We start from the raw sequence: 15,456 nt of genomic DNA, 5'->3' as shown, positions 1-15,456 counted from the left end.
GATCACGCCTATGGTTCATCTTATAAGGGTACATGTGAATTTTTCTAAATGTAGAATATAAATGTCTTAACACAATAACTAAGAAAATGACATGACAACTATGTTAATCAGTTTGATGAAAATATTTCAGATTGTATGTAAAAACAACACTGTACCCTATGGCAGTATTAATATACACAGCTATGATTTAAAAAAAAAAAAAAAGAAGAAGAAGAAGAAGATCACTTGAGCCCAAGAGTTTGAGGTTGCTCTGAACTATGATGCCACCGCACTCTAGCCTGGGGCAACAGAGTAAGACTCTGTCTCTAAAAAAAAAAAAAAAAAGAAGAAGAAGAAGATCACTTGAGCCCAGGAGTTCGAGGTTGCTATGAACTATGATGCCACCGCACTCTAGCCTGGGGCAACAGAGTAAGACTCTGTCTCTAAAAAATGTAAAGAGAGGGCCAATGATAGAACAATGCCTCCTATTTCACAATTTGTATACTTGGCTTTATGTACTTTTGCCACTTCTTGTGCTTTCCTCACAGTTACACAGTATTTTTTCTGTGGGAACTTAGAGGAGGGGCCTTATACTCTCTGCTATAGGGCCCCCAAGCACAGGGTGAACTTGTGCTGAGAACCAGTCACTGCTGCCTGCGAAAATATTTCCTCTCTCTCTCTCAAATGTGTCCTTGCCTTGGGAACCCATTAATGTTAATCTGGAAGAGTCTCTACCCTTCCTGCTTCTGTTTCCATGGGGGGGGCGGGGGGGTAATGGGGCAGGTGGGCAGATCTAGCTGGGCAGGAACTCAGGTGAGGCCAACAAGGCTCGGACCTTAGGGGGAAAACTTAAGGAGGTAACACAAAACTCGGCAGCCATAGTCAATAATCTTTTAATGCAATATTTTAAAAACTCAAAGTTAATGCAAAAGTATCCATAATGAAGAAAATATCAAAACTTTAAACAAAGCCAGGATTAGGGCGGCACCTGTGGCTCAAAGGAGTAGGGCGCTGGCCCCATATGCCAAAGGTGGTGTGTTCAAACCCAGCCATGGCAAAAAAAAAAACCCAAAAAACTGTAAAACAAAGCCAGGATTAAACTCAGCAGTATACTCCCTGAAAGGACTCTTCTACCCAACATTCACCCCAAGATTATGGCCCCAGGTCAATACCCCCAAAACCAATCCATAATATACTCAAAAATAAAGTGCTAGGTGCTTTAGAACCAAAAGATTTGAAGTTTTCTAAAAAGCATAAAGTTTTCAAAAACAGATTCTGGATCCAGGCAGCCAGGGCTCAAATCCTGGGAGATCCTGGGAATGACCTGGAGCAACTCGACTGTCCTTTTCTCATAGGTAATGCCAGAAATATTTAACAGCCCTTGTGGCACGGACCACATTGCACAGATGCATATCAGCTGCTTTGAGAGGGGAAATAATAATAGTGCCTTACATGGTTGCTGTGATTGTAATAGGAGCTGATTCATAGTCTGAGCTCAGAACCGTGTCTGGCCCCTGGTAAGTGCGCCAATTATGAGACACTTAAAGTATTAGCTACCTCAATTACAGTATTAGTCACCCCAAGAGCCCTACGCAGTGGGTATCATGTTTCCCATTTTCCAGATAAGGTAAGAACTTATGAAAGGGCACCTGATTGCCCGAAGTCGCCCCGTTAGCCCGGGGGAAAGCAAGGATGCAAACTTGGTTCTGTCCTTGCTCTTCTGGCCACCGTTTGCTGCCCACAAATAACAACCATGACGTGGACAAAATTTCACTTCTGTAGGATGGCTTCAGCCTATTTTTGGACTGAGGAGAGCACACTTTTAGGTGTTTTTTTTTTCCATTTCATCTAATTTTAAACATCTTTTTAAAAGCCACTTAAGGGGCCTCTAAGGCCCCTTCACGTCAAGCAAACGAGAAATGCAGAGGGGCTAATTAGAAATGACGCTCAGAGAAAAGCAGGTGTCGGCCAACAAAGAGATCATCATTCTCCGTGGTTACAAGGGCCCCGGCCACAGCAGCCCATGCTCAGCTGCCACCTGCCTCCTCTTGGCTTGTCCAAGGCACAGAATCAAAAGACAAGAGAGGAGGGAGGAAGACAGAAGAGGGCCAGGAGCCGCCTCGTTAGAGACTGGAACAGTCCCAAACGCTACCACCTTAAAGTTTGTCAAACTAAACAGAAAGAATTTTTTTTTTTTTTTTTTGAGACAGAGTCTCATTTTGTCACCCTTGGTAAAGTACAGTGTCATCATAGTTCACAGCAACCTCAAACTCTTGGGGTCAAGTGATCCTCTTGCCTCAAGCAGAGTAGCTGGGATAACAGGCACCTGCCACAAGGTCTGGCTATTTTTAGAGACAGGTTCTGGCTCTAGCTCAGGCTGGCCTTGAACTCCTGAGCAAAAGCAATCCTCCTGCCGTGGCCTCCCAGAGTGCTAGGAATATAGGTGTGAGCCACTATGCCCAGCCCAGAAAAAAAAAATTTTTTTTTGAGGCAGTGTCACTATGTCATCCTCAGTAGAGTGCTATGGCATCATAGCTCACAGCAACCTCAAACTCTTGGGCTTAAGCAGTTCTCTTGCCTTAGCCTCCCAAGTAGCTGGGCCTACAGGGGCCCACCACAATGCCCAGCTACTTTTTGTTGTTGTTATTGCATTTGTTGTTTTAGCCGGGCCAGGCCAGGTTCAAACCCACCACCCTCCATGTATGTGGCTGGCACCTTGCTGACTAAGCTACAGGCCGCCATCCCAGAAATAATATTTTATTTAAAAAAAAAAAAAAAACACACATACTGAGGAGCTGTGGGTGGAAGGAAGGTCAACTCCCGTTCTCACATTCCCCCTTAGGTTTTCACCTGTGAGTGCTTCATTCACCTTATGGGAGCCCCAGCCCCGCTCTCAGAATGCTGGAGAGCAGAGAGGCCCAAATCTCTCAGCCACCCCTGTGCCTCTGTTTCCCCCCAGGTCTCCCTGCAGTACAGCTCCAGTGGCAAGTGGCGCCACACCTGCGGAGGGTCCCTGGTGGCCAACAACTGGGTCCTCACAGCTGCTCACTGCATCAGGTACCTGCCCCTCCCACTTCTGGGCTCCCCTCTGGGAAGGGGGCCCAAGTGGCCTGTATCATACTGTGTAATTGACCATCTGCATGGACAACGTGCAAACTTTAGTTGATCTGTGGTTGGTGTGTTGATGGGTCAATACAGGGCATGGATTGAGTGTCTTATGCCAGGCACTGAGGGAGGATGAGAGGAGGGTATGGTCCAATCCCTGCCCTCTGAGTGTAGTAGATGCAACCTCTGGATCTGGAATTGGATTCCCTCAAGCAATTTAAATAACTTCTCCAGGCTTCAATACCATCATCTGCAAAAAAATGGGATAACAGAATTTAGTGTGGATTAAAGGGGCCTGGCACTTGGTAAGTGCTCAAGAAAAGTTAATTATAACGTACAAGTTTGAACAGCTACGTTCACAAACTTATCCTAGAAAAAGTGCCACATACCTCATTGCTGAATATCACCATGGTCACCTTTGAAGTCCTCCCTTTGGGAACCTATGCACTGATGCCAGCTCCTAGTCCACCCTTCAAAGCAAATTTGGAACTCTTTTTCTGAAATGACCATCAGATCTGTCATCATACAAAGAGTCTGACTACTAAGTTCATGAACTTGACACCATGCACTTAAACCAGCATCATGTACAAACAACTCAGTAAGATTTCACAACCTTGGTATATCAGTGTCTCGCAGCTATGTTCATGTCTATGTGTGGCAGTGTCTTGCTGAACGGCATTCATTGTTGTTGTGTGTTTCTGTGAGCCACACGATGACAGCTCTGATAGTCATTCCAGAAAAAGAGTTCCAAAATTGCTTTGAAGGGTAGACTAGGTGCTGGCATCAGTGCACAGCTTCCCAAGGGGAATACCTCAAAGGTAACGGTAGTGATATTCAGTAACAAGGTATGTACCGTGTTTCCCCGAAAATAAGACACTGTCTTGTATTTATTTTTTCTCAAGAAGACACACAAGGACTTATTTTCAGGGGCTGTCCTATTTTTATTAAGTATAATACAACAATCTACATTTATTCAAATACAGTTAAGTCATCTTCTTCTGGAACCTGACAGGGAGAGCTGACCTTGTTGGTGGGGCTGGCGCTAGTGATGCATGAACTCCTTTCCCCTAGCTGTTTGTACATGCGCAATAGGACTGGGGTTACCACATGTGCACCCGCCCAAGTACAAACAGCTTGGAGAAAGGAGCTGTGGCAGATAAAAGGTATTCCAGTCTTCCTGACAGCTCCGCACCTAAATGCAGATATGCTTCATAGCCACGCCCATCACTAGGTCTTATTATCGAGGTAGGGCTTATATTTAACAAATGCATAGAAATCCTGCTAGGGCTTATTTTAGGGGTAGGTCTTATTTTCAGGGAAACACAGTAGCACTTTTTCTAGGATAAGTTCCCAAACTTAATTGTCAGACCTTGTATATGCCAATTATAAAGGCCCCGGCAGGGTAGGGAGAGCGTGAAAAGAGGATTCTGCAACATTGTTCACAAGACTCTTCCTTCCCTGTGACTTCTGCTTGTCACATCAGCTGCAATTCACCAGAACTCAGGTTGGGTCAGTTTACCCCTTGCTAGGAGTGGTTCCACTCTCCTGCCTAATTTGCAATAAACTCTATGAGATGATGGGGAAAATGAGGCCTGGAAGTCAGGAGTCCTGGCTTCTGGTCCTGGTTTCTCACTGACTGTAGGACTCTGGATTAGTTATCTCTCTGTTTCTCCATATGAAAATGAGAGTTGGAAGGTTAAGTGGCTCAAGCGGCTAAGGCGCCAGCCACATACACCTAAGGTGGCGGGTTCGAATCCCCAGCCCGGGCCCGCCGAACAACAATGATGGCTGCAACCAAAAAATGGCCAGGCGCTGTGGCAGGCACCTGTAGTCCCAGCTACTTGGGAGGCTGAGGCAGGAGACTCGCTTGAGCCCAGGAGTTGGAGGTTGCTGTGAGCTATGAGGCCATGGCACCCTACCCAGGGGGACAGCTTGAGGCTCCGTCAAAAAAAAAAATAAACAGAAAATGCTCTTGAGGGCAAATAACTCCTGGTTCCCTCATTCGCTCTATAATAATACAGAAATTCAGTTATTGGGTGGCACCTGTAGCTCAAGCGGCTAAGGCGCCAGCCACATACACCAGAGCTGGAGGATTCAAATCCAGCCCGGACCTGCCAAACAATGACAACTACAGCCAAAAAAAAAAAATAGCCAGGCTTTGTGGCAGGTACCTATAGTCCCAGCTACTTGAGAGGCTGAGGCAAGAGACTTGCTTAAGCCCAGGAGTTGGAGGTTGCTGTGAGCGGTGACTCCACAGCACTCTCCCAAGGGCGATAGCTTGAGGCTCTGTCTCAAAAAAAAAAGGAAAGAAAGAAAGAAATTCGGTTATTATCACATTTGTATTACAATTTATAGTTAGTATGGAAACAATTATTATATGGTTATACGTATTATACCATATAGTTTATAACTCACTGCCTCTGGGAAAGAAAAATTCCCAAACCCCAACTTGTGGCTCCTGCAGCAGTCACTTCCTTGGGCCCATCCCCATCAATACCCAAAGCCAGGCCTCTGGGGGTGATGCACTAGGATGTCCTTGCCTTGGGGGGCAGCCAGAAACCCACCCTCTCCGCTTACTTGCCCCCCTTTCTTCCAGCTCCTCCCGTACCTACCGCGTGGTGCTGGGTAGGCACAGCCTCTCCACCCAGGAGTCGGGCTCGCTGGCCGTCAGTGTCTCCAAGCTCGTGGTGCACAAGGACTGGAATTCTAGCCAGCTCTCCAAAGGGTATGCCTGGGCACGCTTGGAGGATGAGGTTGTCGGGGGAACAGACAGGGTCTCCCAGAGGCGAGGGGAAGGAGCTCTGACCTCTTAAAGGTGGAGCCAGCCCCAAAGGTGCCCGGGTTGGGAGTCTGCCATAGGGAAGAGAGAAGCAAAGACTGCTCTGGCGACCTGGGTTTCCTGCTGGCTATGCCTGCTGGCCACCTGTCTCTCCAGGCTCTCCTTGACCTTGTATCTACTCCATGCCTGCAGTCTTACTGCAGACCCCAAGACTGTCAGTGGAGCAGGGCACAGTCTCTCTCTTCCCCACCCAACACAGCCTTCTACATTTTTAAAGATGCCCTGATAACCTGCCTGTCAGGGGTAACATACGTTAGCCTGGGGGTAATGTACACACAGGGTCCCAGAGCTCTCCAAAGCCCCCCACCCAGGGCTGGGAAAGTCAACCATTTCTTCATGCTCTTCCTCTTCACTGACCCAGGAATGACATTGCCCTGCTCAAACTGGCTAACTCTGTTTCCCTGAGTGACAAGATCCAGCTGGCCTGCCTCCCTCCTGCCAACACCATCCTCCCCAACAACTACCCCTGCTACGTCACAGGCTGGGGGAGGTTGCAGAGTAAGTAGGGGCTGGGAGGGGAGGGAGGAGACGTTACCTCACTCAATCCTAGAGTGTTTGGCTGCCTTGGAAAAGCCAGTTAGCATAGACTGACGCATCTGCCTGGGTTCAAACCCCAGGTCTCCCACATAATAGCTGTGTGACCTTGGGAAGGTTACTTAGCCTCTCTGTGCTGCAGCCCTCATCTGGAAAATGGGGACAATAATAGCACCTACATCAGAATTGTCACAATGATGGGAGGAATTGTGAGAGGCCCTTAGTGCCTGGCACATAGCAGCTCCTGGTGTTCGTTTTGTCACGGGTCCTATGGCAGAATGAGAGTTATGCTGACCACATGGCGTCTTCTGTATGGCCCAAAGCCAGAGTCCAGAATAGCATTTTCTCTGTGCCCTGAGGCTTCTGGAGCTCCATAAATCCCCTGGAGACCTCAGAAGATCCTTCATTCTGTATCAAAAACAGTCTCATGTGCCACCTGGTCTCACTGCTTAGAACCTGGATGAGCGTGTCTCTTTTTTTACTTAGACTCAGAGGGCAGAAATCCAGTGACAGCAGGCCACACGAGAAACAGAGCACCTGCCCTTCCCTTGAAAAATCAACAGAGGTTTGGAAGAGTTTAGAGAGGTTCCTGCAGATAAGCAATTGCTGTTTTCAGAATGGCATAAACCCAAAAGTATAAGTGACATGTTTTCCCAGAGAGACATCAGCATACATAGGCTTAAACAAATTCCTCTTGCCCTCTTGGCCGGCTTGTCTGCCAAAGCAAGGAGACTTGAAAGCCCAGAAATGAGCCATGATGGAAGGGTCATCTTAACACCTATCATGATATAAACACAGCCACCTGTTCGTTTCCACCAGAAAACACTGGGGAATTCATCTGAGAAGGCAAGAGCCCAGGGAGGGTCCAAATGCTTGGCTTTTGGCCCAGCCCTGTTGGTCACTGTGTAACACTGGACAAGCCCCTTGGGAACCTCAGTTTCTGCATCTGTACAATGCAAATACTGTGGGTGAAAACTAAAAGAGATGGTCCATGGCAGAGTGCTTTGTATCTTGCAAAATGTTATACGAGTATTAATTACTTATTAATTGCCTTGGGCAAGCCACTTCTGGCTTCAATACTGCAAATGAAGAATTATAATAATATTAATCCTCTCCATTGGTAACAGTGGTGATGGTAATGGAGATGATGGTGGCAGTGTCACTGGGGCCATTAGGAAAGCTCTATCTTCACAGTGCCAGAATATTTTTCCCAAGTAGGAAGTCTCAAATGCCAGCAGCCTCACCGTCATAGTTAAGATACGTGACAGAAACCAATGGAGCTTGCTAAGCAAAAAAGGGAATTTAAGGATGTAAGAATCTCAACCCAAGGGTAGAAACATAGCCAACCTTCAAGAGCAGGTAAGACTCAGGCACTGGAAGCCTGAAAGAAAGTCCATCCCATAAAATTTCTTTTCTTGATGGGTCTACTTCAGCTCCCAGGTTTACACCCTCTCTAGCAGGTAACTCTTAGTTTCCATTCCAAATTCCCAGGGGAAGGAGCTCATTGGCTTAGCTTGAGTCAAGTGTTCACCCCTGAACCAATCACCAGTGGCCAGAACACTAACCAATCAACTGTGTAGTCAGATAAAAACCGTGGCTGCTCCCACTGTAACCCTATGGATGGAAGAGAGTAACAGGGGCCAGAAAGAAGAGGCTACAGCCTGAGCAAGAACAAGATGCCATCTCCACAAAAGATTAAAAAATTAGCTGGGCACCATGGTGTGTGCCTGTAGCCCCCAGCTACTCCTGAAGCTAAGGCAGGAGGATCACTTGAGCCTAGGAGTTTGAGGCTGTACTGAATATCTCCATGAGGCCACTCCGCTCTAGACCAGGCAACAGAATGAGACCCTGTCTCAAAAAGGAAAAAAAAAAAAGGGAGCTGGACAAAAAGCCCAGGAACCCACTACTTCCATTTTTCATGCCTGTAATGCCCTCTCTCTGCTCATTCAGCCGGTGGGGCTCTCCCTGACATCCTGCAGCAGGGCCGGTTGCTGGTTGTGGACTACGCCACATGCTCCAGCCCTGACTGGTGGGGCAGCACCGTGAAGACCAATATGGTCTGCGCTGGAGGCGATGGTGTGATCTCCAGCTGCAACGTGAGTACAGAAAATCGGGTGCCCCCATCACAACAAGATGGGGATGGGGAGAGGCTCTCGGACCTCTGGGATCCATCCTCCTGCCTCCTGGCAGAAACACCTAGAAATAGCTCTGGACATATCTCCCTGACGTTTGGCCTTGTGGTCCCCAGAAAAGATGTCATGAGAATCTCCTTGTAGTGTCCGCCCCGCTCAGTGCTGGGAAGTCCTTCCTTGGATCTCATCAAGGCCTCTCATACCATCATCCTCTTATTCTTTCCTCCATGTAGGAATGGAAACAACGGGAGGTATTGTCTGGGTTAAGGCCTGTCTGGTTTATCTGGGAAATTAATCTCATTAATGGCCCAGGGTGACTGCTCAAGGTAGCTGCCGCAGAAGCCTTCCTGGAGACAGTGCCTTAACCAAAAGGAATTGCTGTGGGATGGACCTTCTTCCATAGTGCAAAGTGGGACGGAGTGGGAAGGGGCTCCACACCTTTCAGACACACTGTGTCCCTACACTCTGCCCACATAGACAACCCCCCAGTCCCTGGAAATTCCTTCTTTGTGGGAGGAAACGGCCAGTGGTATTAAGAGACTGGAAGCTCCAATCTGGGGCGTGTTCTCAGCCCATTCACTCATCTCCTGGACAACCTGAACCTTGCGTTTCTCCTCTTCAGGGGGCTGGGAATACTAACAGTACTCATAGGTCAACCTCGTGAGGTTCTGTGAAGATGAAATGAGGTAAGGCAGAGGTGCCCAGCCCAGCTCCGGGTGCACGAAAGGAAGAAACTTTAGGTCTTGTTGGTGTCATGGCAGCACCCTGAGCTGTGACCACAGGGCTGGCTTCAGAGGGCAGGGCAGCCCACCGTAGAACAACAGAAACATCATGAGAACAAGGGTTCTGATGGGCCATCTTCCTCAGGGGGACTCCGGCGGGCCACTGAACTGCCAGGCAGCTAATGGCCGGTGGGAAGTGCACGGCGTGGTCAGCTTTGGGTCCACGCTTGGCTGCAACTACTACCACAAGCCCTCTGTCTTTACGCGGGTCTCCGACTACATCGACTGGATCGAATCGGTAAGAACCAGATGAGCCCTGAGCCCCATGGGCACTGCCCTGCTCGCCTGGCCCTGGAGCCCCGTGCCTACCTAGGGCCTCAGAACGCCTCCTTCCTCCCGAGGGGTAGGCGGGAGGCCCCCAAAGTTTCTGTAGGGGTAAAGTTAAGTGAAAAGGAACATACTCCTCGGGCATCAGTGGGATATTTTGTTTTTGCTTATCAGTCTGTAGACCCAGACTCCACCAAACACAGCTATCACCAAATCTACCTGCAAAGCCCCAAACCTGATATTTTGAGACCTCTGTAGCCTTGTCAGTTCTCCTGAAGGATCCCATCATTACTCTTCCTGGTTTGCTCAAGACTTCCAGTTTTAGACAGGGATAGTCCCAGACACATGGGGTGGAGTTGGCCCCCCTCATTCTTGCAAATGTAAACTCAGAGAGCTGTCTCCTGCGAGCTTCCTTCCACACCAGCTCAATTTCTTTTTTTTTTTTTTGGCCAGGGTTGGGTTTGAACCCACCACCTCTGGCATATGGGGCCAGTGCCCTACTTATTTGAGCCACAGGCGCTGCCCTCAATTTCTGTATATATTTTTACAATGATCACACATTTGTAATAACCATAAATTTTTTTTTTTTTTTTTTTGAGACAGAGTCTCAAGGTGTCACTCTGGGTAGAGTGCTCTGGTGTTGTAGCTCAAAGCAACCTCCAACTCAGGCTCAAGCGATCCTCTCAGTTTTTCTATTTTTAGTAGAGACAGGGGTCTCACTTTTGATCAGGCTGGTCTTGAACTTGTGAGCTCAAGCAATCCATCCACCTCGGCCTCCCAGAGTGCTAGGATTATAGGCATGAGCCCCTGTGCCCAGCCTATTAACCATAAAATTATTAATTAGGCGGCACCCATAGCTCAGTGCATAGGGCGCCAGCCACTTACACTGAGGCTGGCAGGTCGAATCCAGCCTGGACCAGCTAAACGACAATGACAACTGTAACAAAAAAATAGCCAGGGGTTGTGGAGAGCACCTGTAATCCCAGCTGCTTGGGAGACTGAGGCAAGAGAGTCACTTAAGCCCAAGAGTTTGAGGTTGCAGTGAGCTGTGACACCACAGCACTCTACCCAGGGTGACATAGTGAGACTCTGTCTCGAAAAAAAAATTATTACTTAAAAAAGAGTAACAGCAGACACCAGTATTAAGGAGGAGCCTGGACACAGCAGCAGGCGGGGGAAGCAGCCACAGCAGCATCATTACAAGAAAGGGAGTCCTAGGGGAGGGCAGAGGGCCTGGCCCAGTGATGGACGCAGGGAGGGAAGAAGAGGATGCTCTATGCCCATCGGGGAACACGTTTTTAACCATCCATCCCTACCATTGCCACCATCTCAGTTTCCTCTTCTATAAGACTGAACTTGAACTAGACCATTAGGGGCCACGGCACAGGAGAGTTGTGCTGTTTGTGGCAGAGCCCCTGAAGAAGAGGAGGGCTGGCATCTGACTGCGTAAAGTTTACTTGCAGAAGACTGTTACATTGAATTAAGCCGACACTTAGGAAAACAAAGATGAAGCTGCAGCAATGAGCATGTGGTCACACAAGGGAAACTACTCTGTCAAAATAAGCAGGTGGCTCTTTCCAGGGTTTCCCTTTAATATTTGCCAGCGTGGCGTTCATTTGTCTGTCTGCTGGCATTTCTTTACCAACAAGTGGTCCCAGCCATCAGAGATTCTAAAAGTTTGTTGGAGGAAAATAGAAAATCGAAAAAAAACCAGAGTAGCCATTGATTGGCTTTTTTTTTTTTATATTTTGTTTCTTTGGTAAATTAGGGGAAAGCCAGGATTTCATTTTGGTAGAGGGAAGTCTGAGTCTAGCAACTGAGGTACTACCAGCATTTCAAAGGCAGCCGGCCTGCGGGGAAGGAAGCTTAGAGGTCTTTTCCCAGCCAAATCCTAGGACTCTTTTTCAGCTTCAGCTGCTGCATGAATCACCATGCAGCTGGTCCTGGTAGCACCTTGGGGGCTCAAGCAGGGGCCAGGGACAACTGTCTTGATTCATCGTCCCAGCATCAGCTGTCCCCAGCAACAGCAGAGCAGGCCAGATCTGAAAGCACGGCCAGATGGCAGCAACGATCAACCAGGAAAGCAAGCCCTGCAAGGCAGCTGGGCGGAGGCCCTGACCACGGGAGGTGGTCAGGGCAGGCACAGATGCCTGGTAACAGGTTCCAGAAGTAGAAGAGCCAAGTGACCAGTTGTCCTTGGGTGGGGGTGGCCCCCAGCAGCTGCAGAGGACCCAATGAAATCTCTCAATGGTCCCAGCCCGGGGATACTCCATGTGCAAGTTGGAGTCACACACACCTGCAGCCCTGCAGTGGGAGCACCTGCCTGGATAAACTTAGGTGACAGGCCAAGGTCAGGAAGCTGCCAACAAAGTATAAGAGCAGAGAAGCTTCAGGAGGAGACAAGTGGCCAAGGGCATTCGTCCTTTCAACAAATGTCTGCTGAATGACACCAACGTGTGAGCCTTTAGCAATCACTAATTTTTTTTTTAGAAGGTAATATATACTCTTTGTAAAAAACTAAAAGAGCATAAAAGTGTATCTAGTAAAAAGGCAAAAGTCCTCTCTAGAAGGCATAGATATGCTGTCTCGTAACCAAAAATGAGGATCTTACTCCTTTTTTTTTTGAGACAGAGCCTCAAGCTGTCCCCCTGGGTAGAGTGCTATGACATCACAGCTCACAGCAACCTCCAACTCCTGGGCTCAAGCGAGTCTCCTGCCTCAGCCTCCCAAGTAGCTGGGACCACAGGCGCCCGCCACAACACCTGGCCATTTTTTTTTTTTTGGTTGCAGCCATCATTGTTGTTTGGCGGCCGGGGCTGGGGATTCAAACCTGCCACCTTAGGTGTATGTGGCTGGCGCCTTAGCCTCTTGAGCCACAGGCGCTGAACCAGGATCTTACTCTTCAAACTGTTCTGCAACTTGGCTTTTCACTTACCACCCTATCACATTTTACATGTCAGTACATATATGTGTCATTTTTTTGAACAGCCAAATAGTACCTATAGTATGAATATGATTGACACCTGCCCCTGTTTCTTATTTTTGACTCTTACATGGCTGCAGTGAACATTCTAGGACATAATTTTTGCCCAGCGGTCTCAATATCTGTGCTAATGGTAGCTTTACTGGATAGTCAACTTAGCATATTAAACTGTTTAATAGATTATGCTAAATAGCCTCTGAAAGGCTATGCGTGGTGGCTCACACTCTAGGAGGCTCAGGCAGGTGGATTGCCTGAGCTCAGGAGTTCAAGACCAGCCTGAGCAAGAGTGAGACCCCATCTGTACTAAAAATAGAAAAACTAGCCGGCCGTGGTAGTGGGCACCTGTAGTCCCAGCTACTTGGGAGGCTGAGGCAAGAGGATAGCTTGAGCCTAGAAGTTTGAGATCGCTGTGAGCGATGATGGCACCACAGTACTCTACCCAGAACCAGAGAGTAAGACTCTGTCAATAAATAAATAAAATTTAAAAAATAGCCTCTGAAGCCAGGTTGTGGCCCCACCCAGAATAGATGACAGTGCCTTGCAAACAGCAGTTTTGGTTTGAGTAACAAATGAAATCTAAAAGCATGCCCATCCGCATATTTGGCATTTAATTTTTAGGGGTTCACAGACATCCCCCACCCTAAAACCCTAACAGGATCCAAGCTAAGCCCCTCTTTCCAGGGAGACTGTAACAGGTTAGTGGAAAGCAATGATCACATCTTTTCCTCCAAAATATCATCAGAGCTCCTCAGGCAGGAGGTGATCAGTGCGGCTTCTGGCTGCCTGTGACTCACATGAACAGCACGGCCTGGAAGGACAAAGACAAGCAACTGCCAAGCTCCGCTCTGCTGTCTGGTTAACCTGATTATTTTGTATGTGCCCTGCAGGTGATAAAGAATAACTAACCAAAAGAAGTCCCCGGGACTGTTTCAGACTTGGAAAGGTCACAGAAGGAAAATGATATTATAATAAAGCAATAACTACGTGAATCACATCGTGGTCAGGGTCTTTTTTTTTCTTTTTTTTTTTTGCAGTTTTTGGCTGAGGCTGGGTTTGAACCCACCACCTCCAGCATATGGGGCCAGCACCCTACTCCTTTGAGCCACAGGTGCTGCCCCCGTGGTGAGGGTCTTATTAGCAAATCATCCTAATATCCCAGGCCCTAAGACCAAGAAAGAGGCTGGGGTCTATAGGTTTAAAAGACCCCAGGAATGGGGCCTTCCCGGAGAAGCTCAGCATCTCACTATTACACACTATGGTCACACTGTGGTCCAGCAGGGACCTTGGCAAGCAAGGTACACGGGAGGCATTGGGCTCAACTCAGGAGACCTAGGCACTAGCCAAGCCTCTTTGTTGGATAACTGCTCCCTTGAATAGGAGAACTAACCTCCCTGAGCACATGGTTCCCACGCTAGTTGCCTTCCTGGGATGGGACAGGGATCGAGTGAAATAAGATATGGAGAAATGGAGCCAGGCATGGTGACATATGCCTGTAATCCCAGCTACCTTGGAGGCCGAGGCAGGAGGATTGCTGAGCCCTGAAGTTTGAGGCCAACCTGAGCAACATAGCAAGACCCTGAAAAGACATGGGGAAATGTTTTTGGAAAAAACGAAAAGTCTCCTTTATGTGGAAGAATAAAGAGTTGGAGCAAAATGAGGAGGGAAAGGCAAAAGAGATCCATATTCGTCTAAGATTTATTTTTTAAGAATGATACAGAAAAAAATTAACAACGTTGAAAACTTCCTTTAGAACTCACAGATTCCAGCTGTTCAGACTCTAGAAGGCCCCAACTTGTTGATCTAAGAGAGATGTTGGTTTGTTTGTAGCCAAAAATCTCTACAGATCAGTGACTCTTGAGTGGGGTCAATTTTGTTCCCCTGGGCACATGTGGCAAAGTCTGAAGACATTTCTAGTTGGTACAGCTCGGGGAGACTTGCTTCTGGCATCAAGTGGGTAGAGGCCAGCAATGGTGCTGAGTAGCGTTACACAGAGGATACCCACACACAGGGTAATCCCCGTCACAGAAAACACAGGGGCCACAGACCACAGGGGCCCAGCACCAGCCACGGGTGAACAGGCTACGAGATATCCATGGCCTTCTCTCACCCCTCCTCCTCCACTGCTCAGCATTTGGGTCCAATCTGGAAGCTGTCATTTGCCCGTCTGTCACAGCAGGGAAAGGTCAGACCCTGTATAGACTGCAAAGTCCTTGAGTTGTGGGCAAGTCCCAGCCTCAGCCACCTCTAGGCCCGGAGCAGGAAGGTTCTGGAGTACACGATAAGGCACGATGAGGTGCCCAGGCCTCACTGCGTTTTAAAGAAAAATTTTTTCCGAAGGAAACTGATATAACCAGGCATCTGTTTGTAAATCCCTTTCACTGAAACATCATTAGCAACCTGTGAAAATATGACCACGGAGAGGTCTGTGAGTTCAGATGTCTTGATTAAAGGATGAATTCAGAAGACGGGCTGGGGGCATGTCCACTAAATCCACATTTGAAAAGCAGGTCTAACTGCAACCTCCTTAAGCAGGGAATTTAAACAACAGGTCCCTCTAAGTTTAAAAAAGCTCAGAATTCAGCTAAGCACCCGTAGCACAGTGGTTATGGTGCTGGTTATGGCACCAGCCACATGCACAGAGGCTGGCGGGTTCAAATCCGGCCCAGGTCAGCTAAACAACAATGACAACTGCAACAAGAAAATAGCCGGGTGTTGGCTCGGCGCCTATAGCTCAACGGGCTAGGGCGCCAGCCACGTACACCTAAGGTGGCGGGTTCGAATCCCCAGCCCGGACCCGCCAAACAACAATGACGGCTGCAACCAAAAAATAGCCAG

At 48.2% G+C, this 15,456-nt stretch overlaps 2 protein-coding genes across 3 annotated transcripts in view; one reads left to right on the top strand and one right to left on the bottom strand.

The window, feature by feature from the left end:
* The window catches only part of LOC100946264 (chymotrypsin-like elastase family member 2A), a 15,775-nt gene extending 2,162 nt beyond the window's left edge, over positions 1-13,613 (top strand). Inside the window, exons 3-8 of the mRNA XM_003783889.2 lie at positions 2,939-3,036; positions 5,681-5,809; positions 6,285-6,421; positions 8,408-8,553; positions 9,457-9,609; positions 13,509-13,613. Coding sequence (XP_003783937.1) covers positions 2,939-3,036; positions 5,681-5,809; positions 6,285-6,421; positions 8,408-8,553; positions 9,457-9,609; positions 13,509-13,526 — 681 coding nt within the window. The 3' untranslated portion in view covers positions 13,527-13,613. The remainder of the gene's footprint in view (positions 1-2,938; positions 3,037-5,680; positions 5,810-6,284; positions 6,422-8,407; positions 8,554-9,456; positions 9,610-13,508) is intronic.
* A 702-nt stretch (positions 13,614-14,315) lies between these two features.
* CASP9 (caspase 9) overlaps positions 14,316-15,456 on the bottom strand; it is a 22,047-nt gene continuing 20,906 nt past the window's right edge. Inside the window, exon 9 of one of the 2 annotated variants that reach the window (XM_003783988.3) lies at positions 14,316-15,018. In XM_003783988.3, the coding sequence (XP_003784036.1) occupies positions 14,926-15,018 (93 nt within the window). In that variant the 3' untranslated portion in view covers positions 14,316-14,925. The remainder of the gene's footprint in view (positions 15,019-15,456) is intronic. The other variant, XM_023509688.1, reaches the window with a different exon arrangement.

This window comes from Otolemur garnettii, unplaced genomic scaffold (genome assembly GCF_000181295.1).
Source record: "Otolemur garnettii isolate 467f Iridium unplaced genomic scaffold, OtoGar3 scaffold00009, whole genome shotgun sequence".
NCBI lineage: Eukaryota > Metazoa > Chordata > Mammalia > Primates > Galagidae > Otolemur > Otolemur garnettii.
The sequence above is the reverse complement of the archived record's forward strand: the minus strand, read 5'-3'. Positions and strand labels throughout refer to the sequence as shown.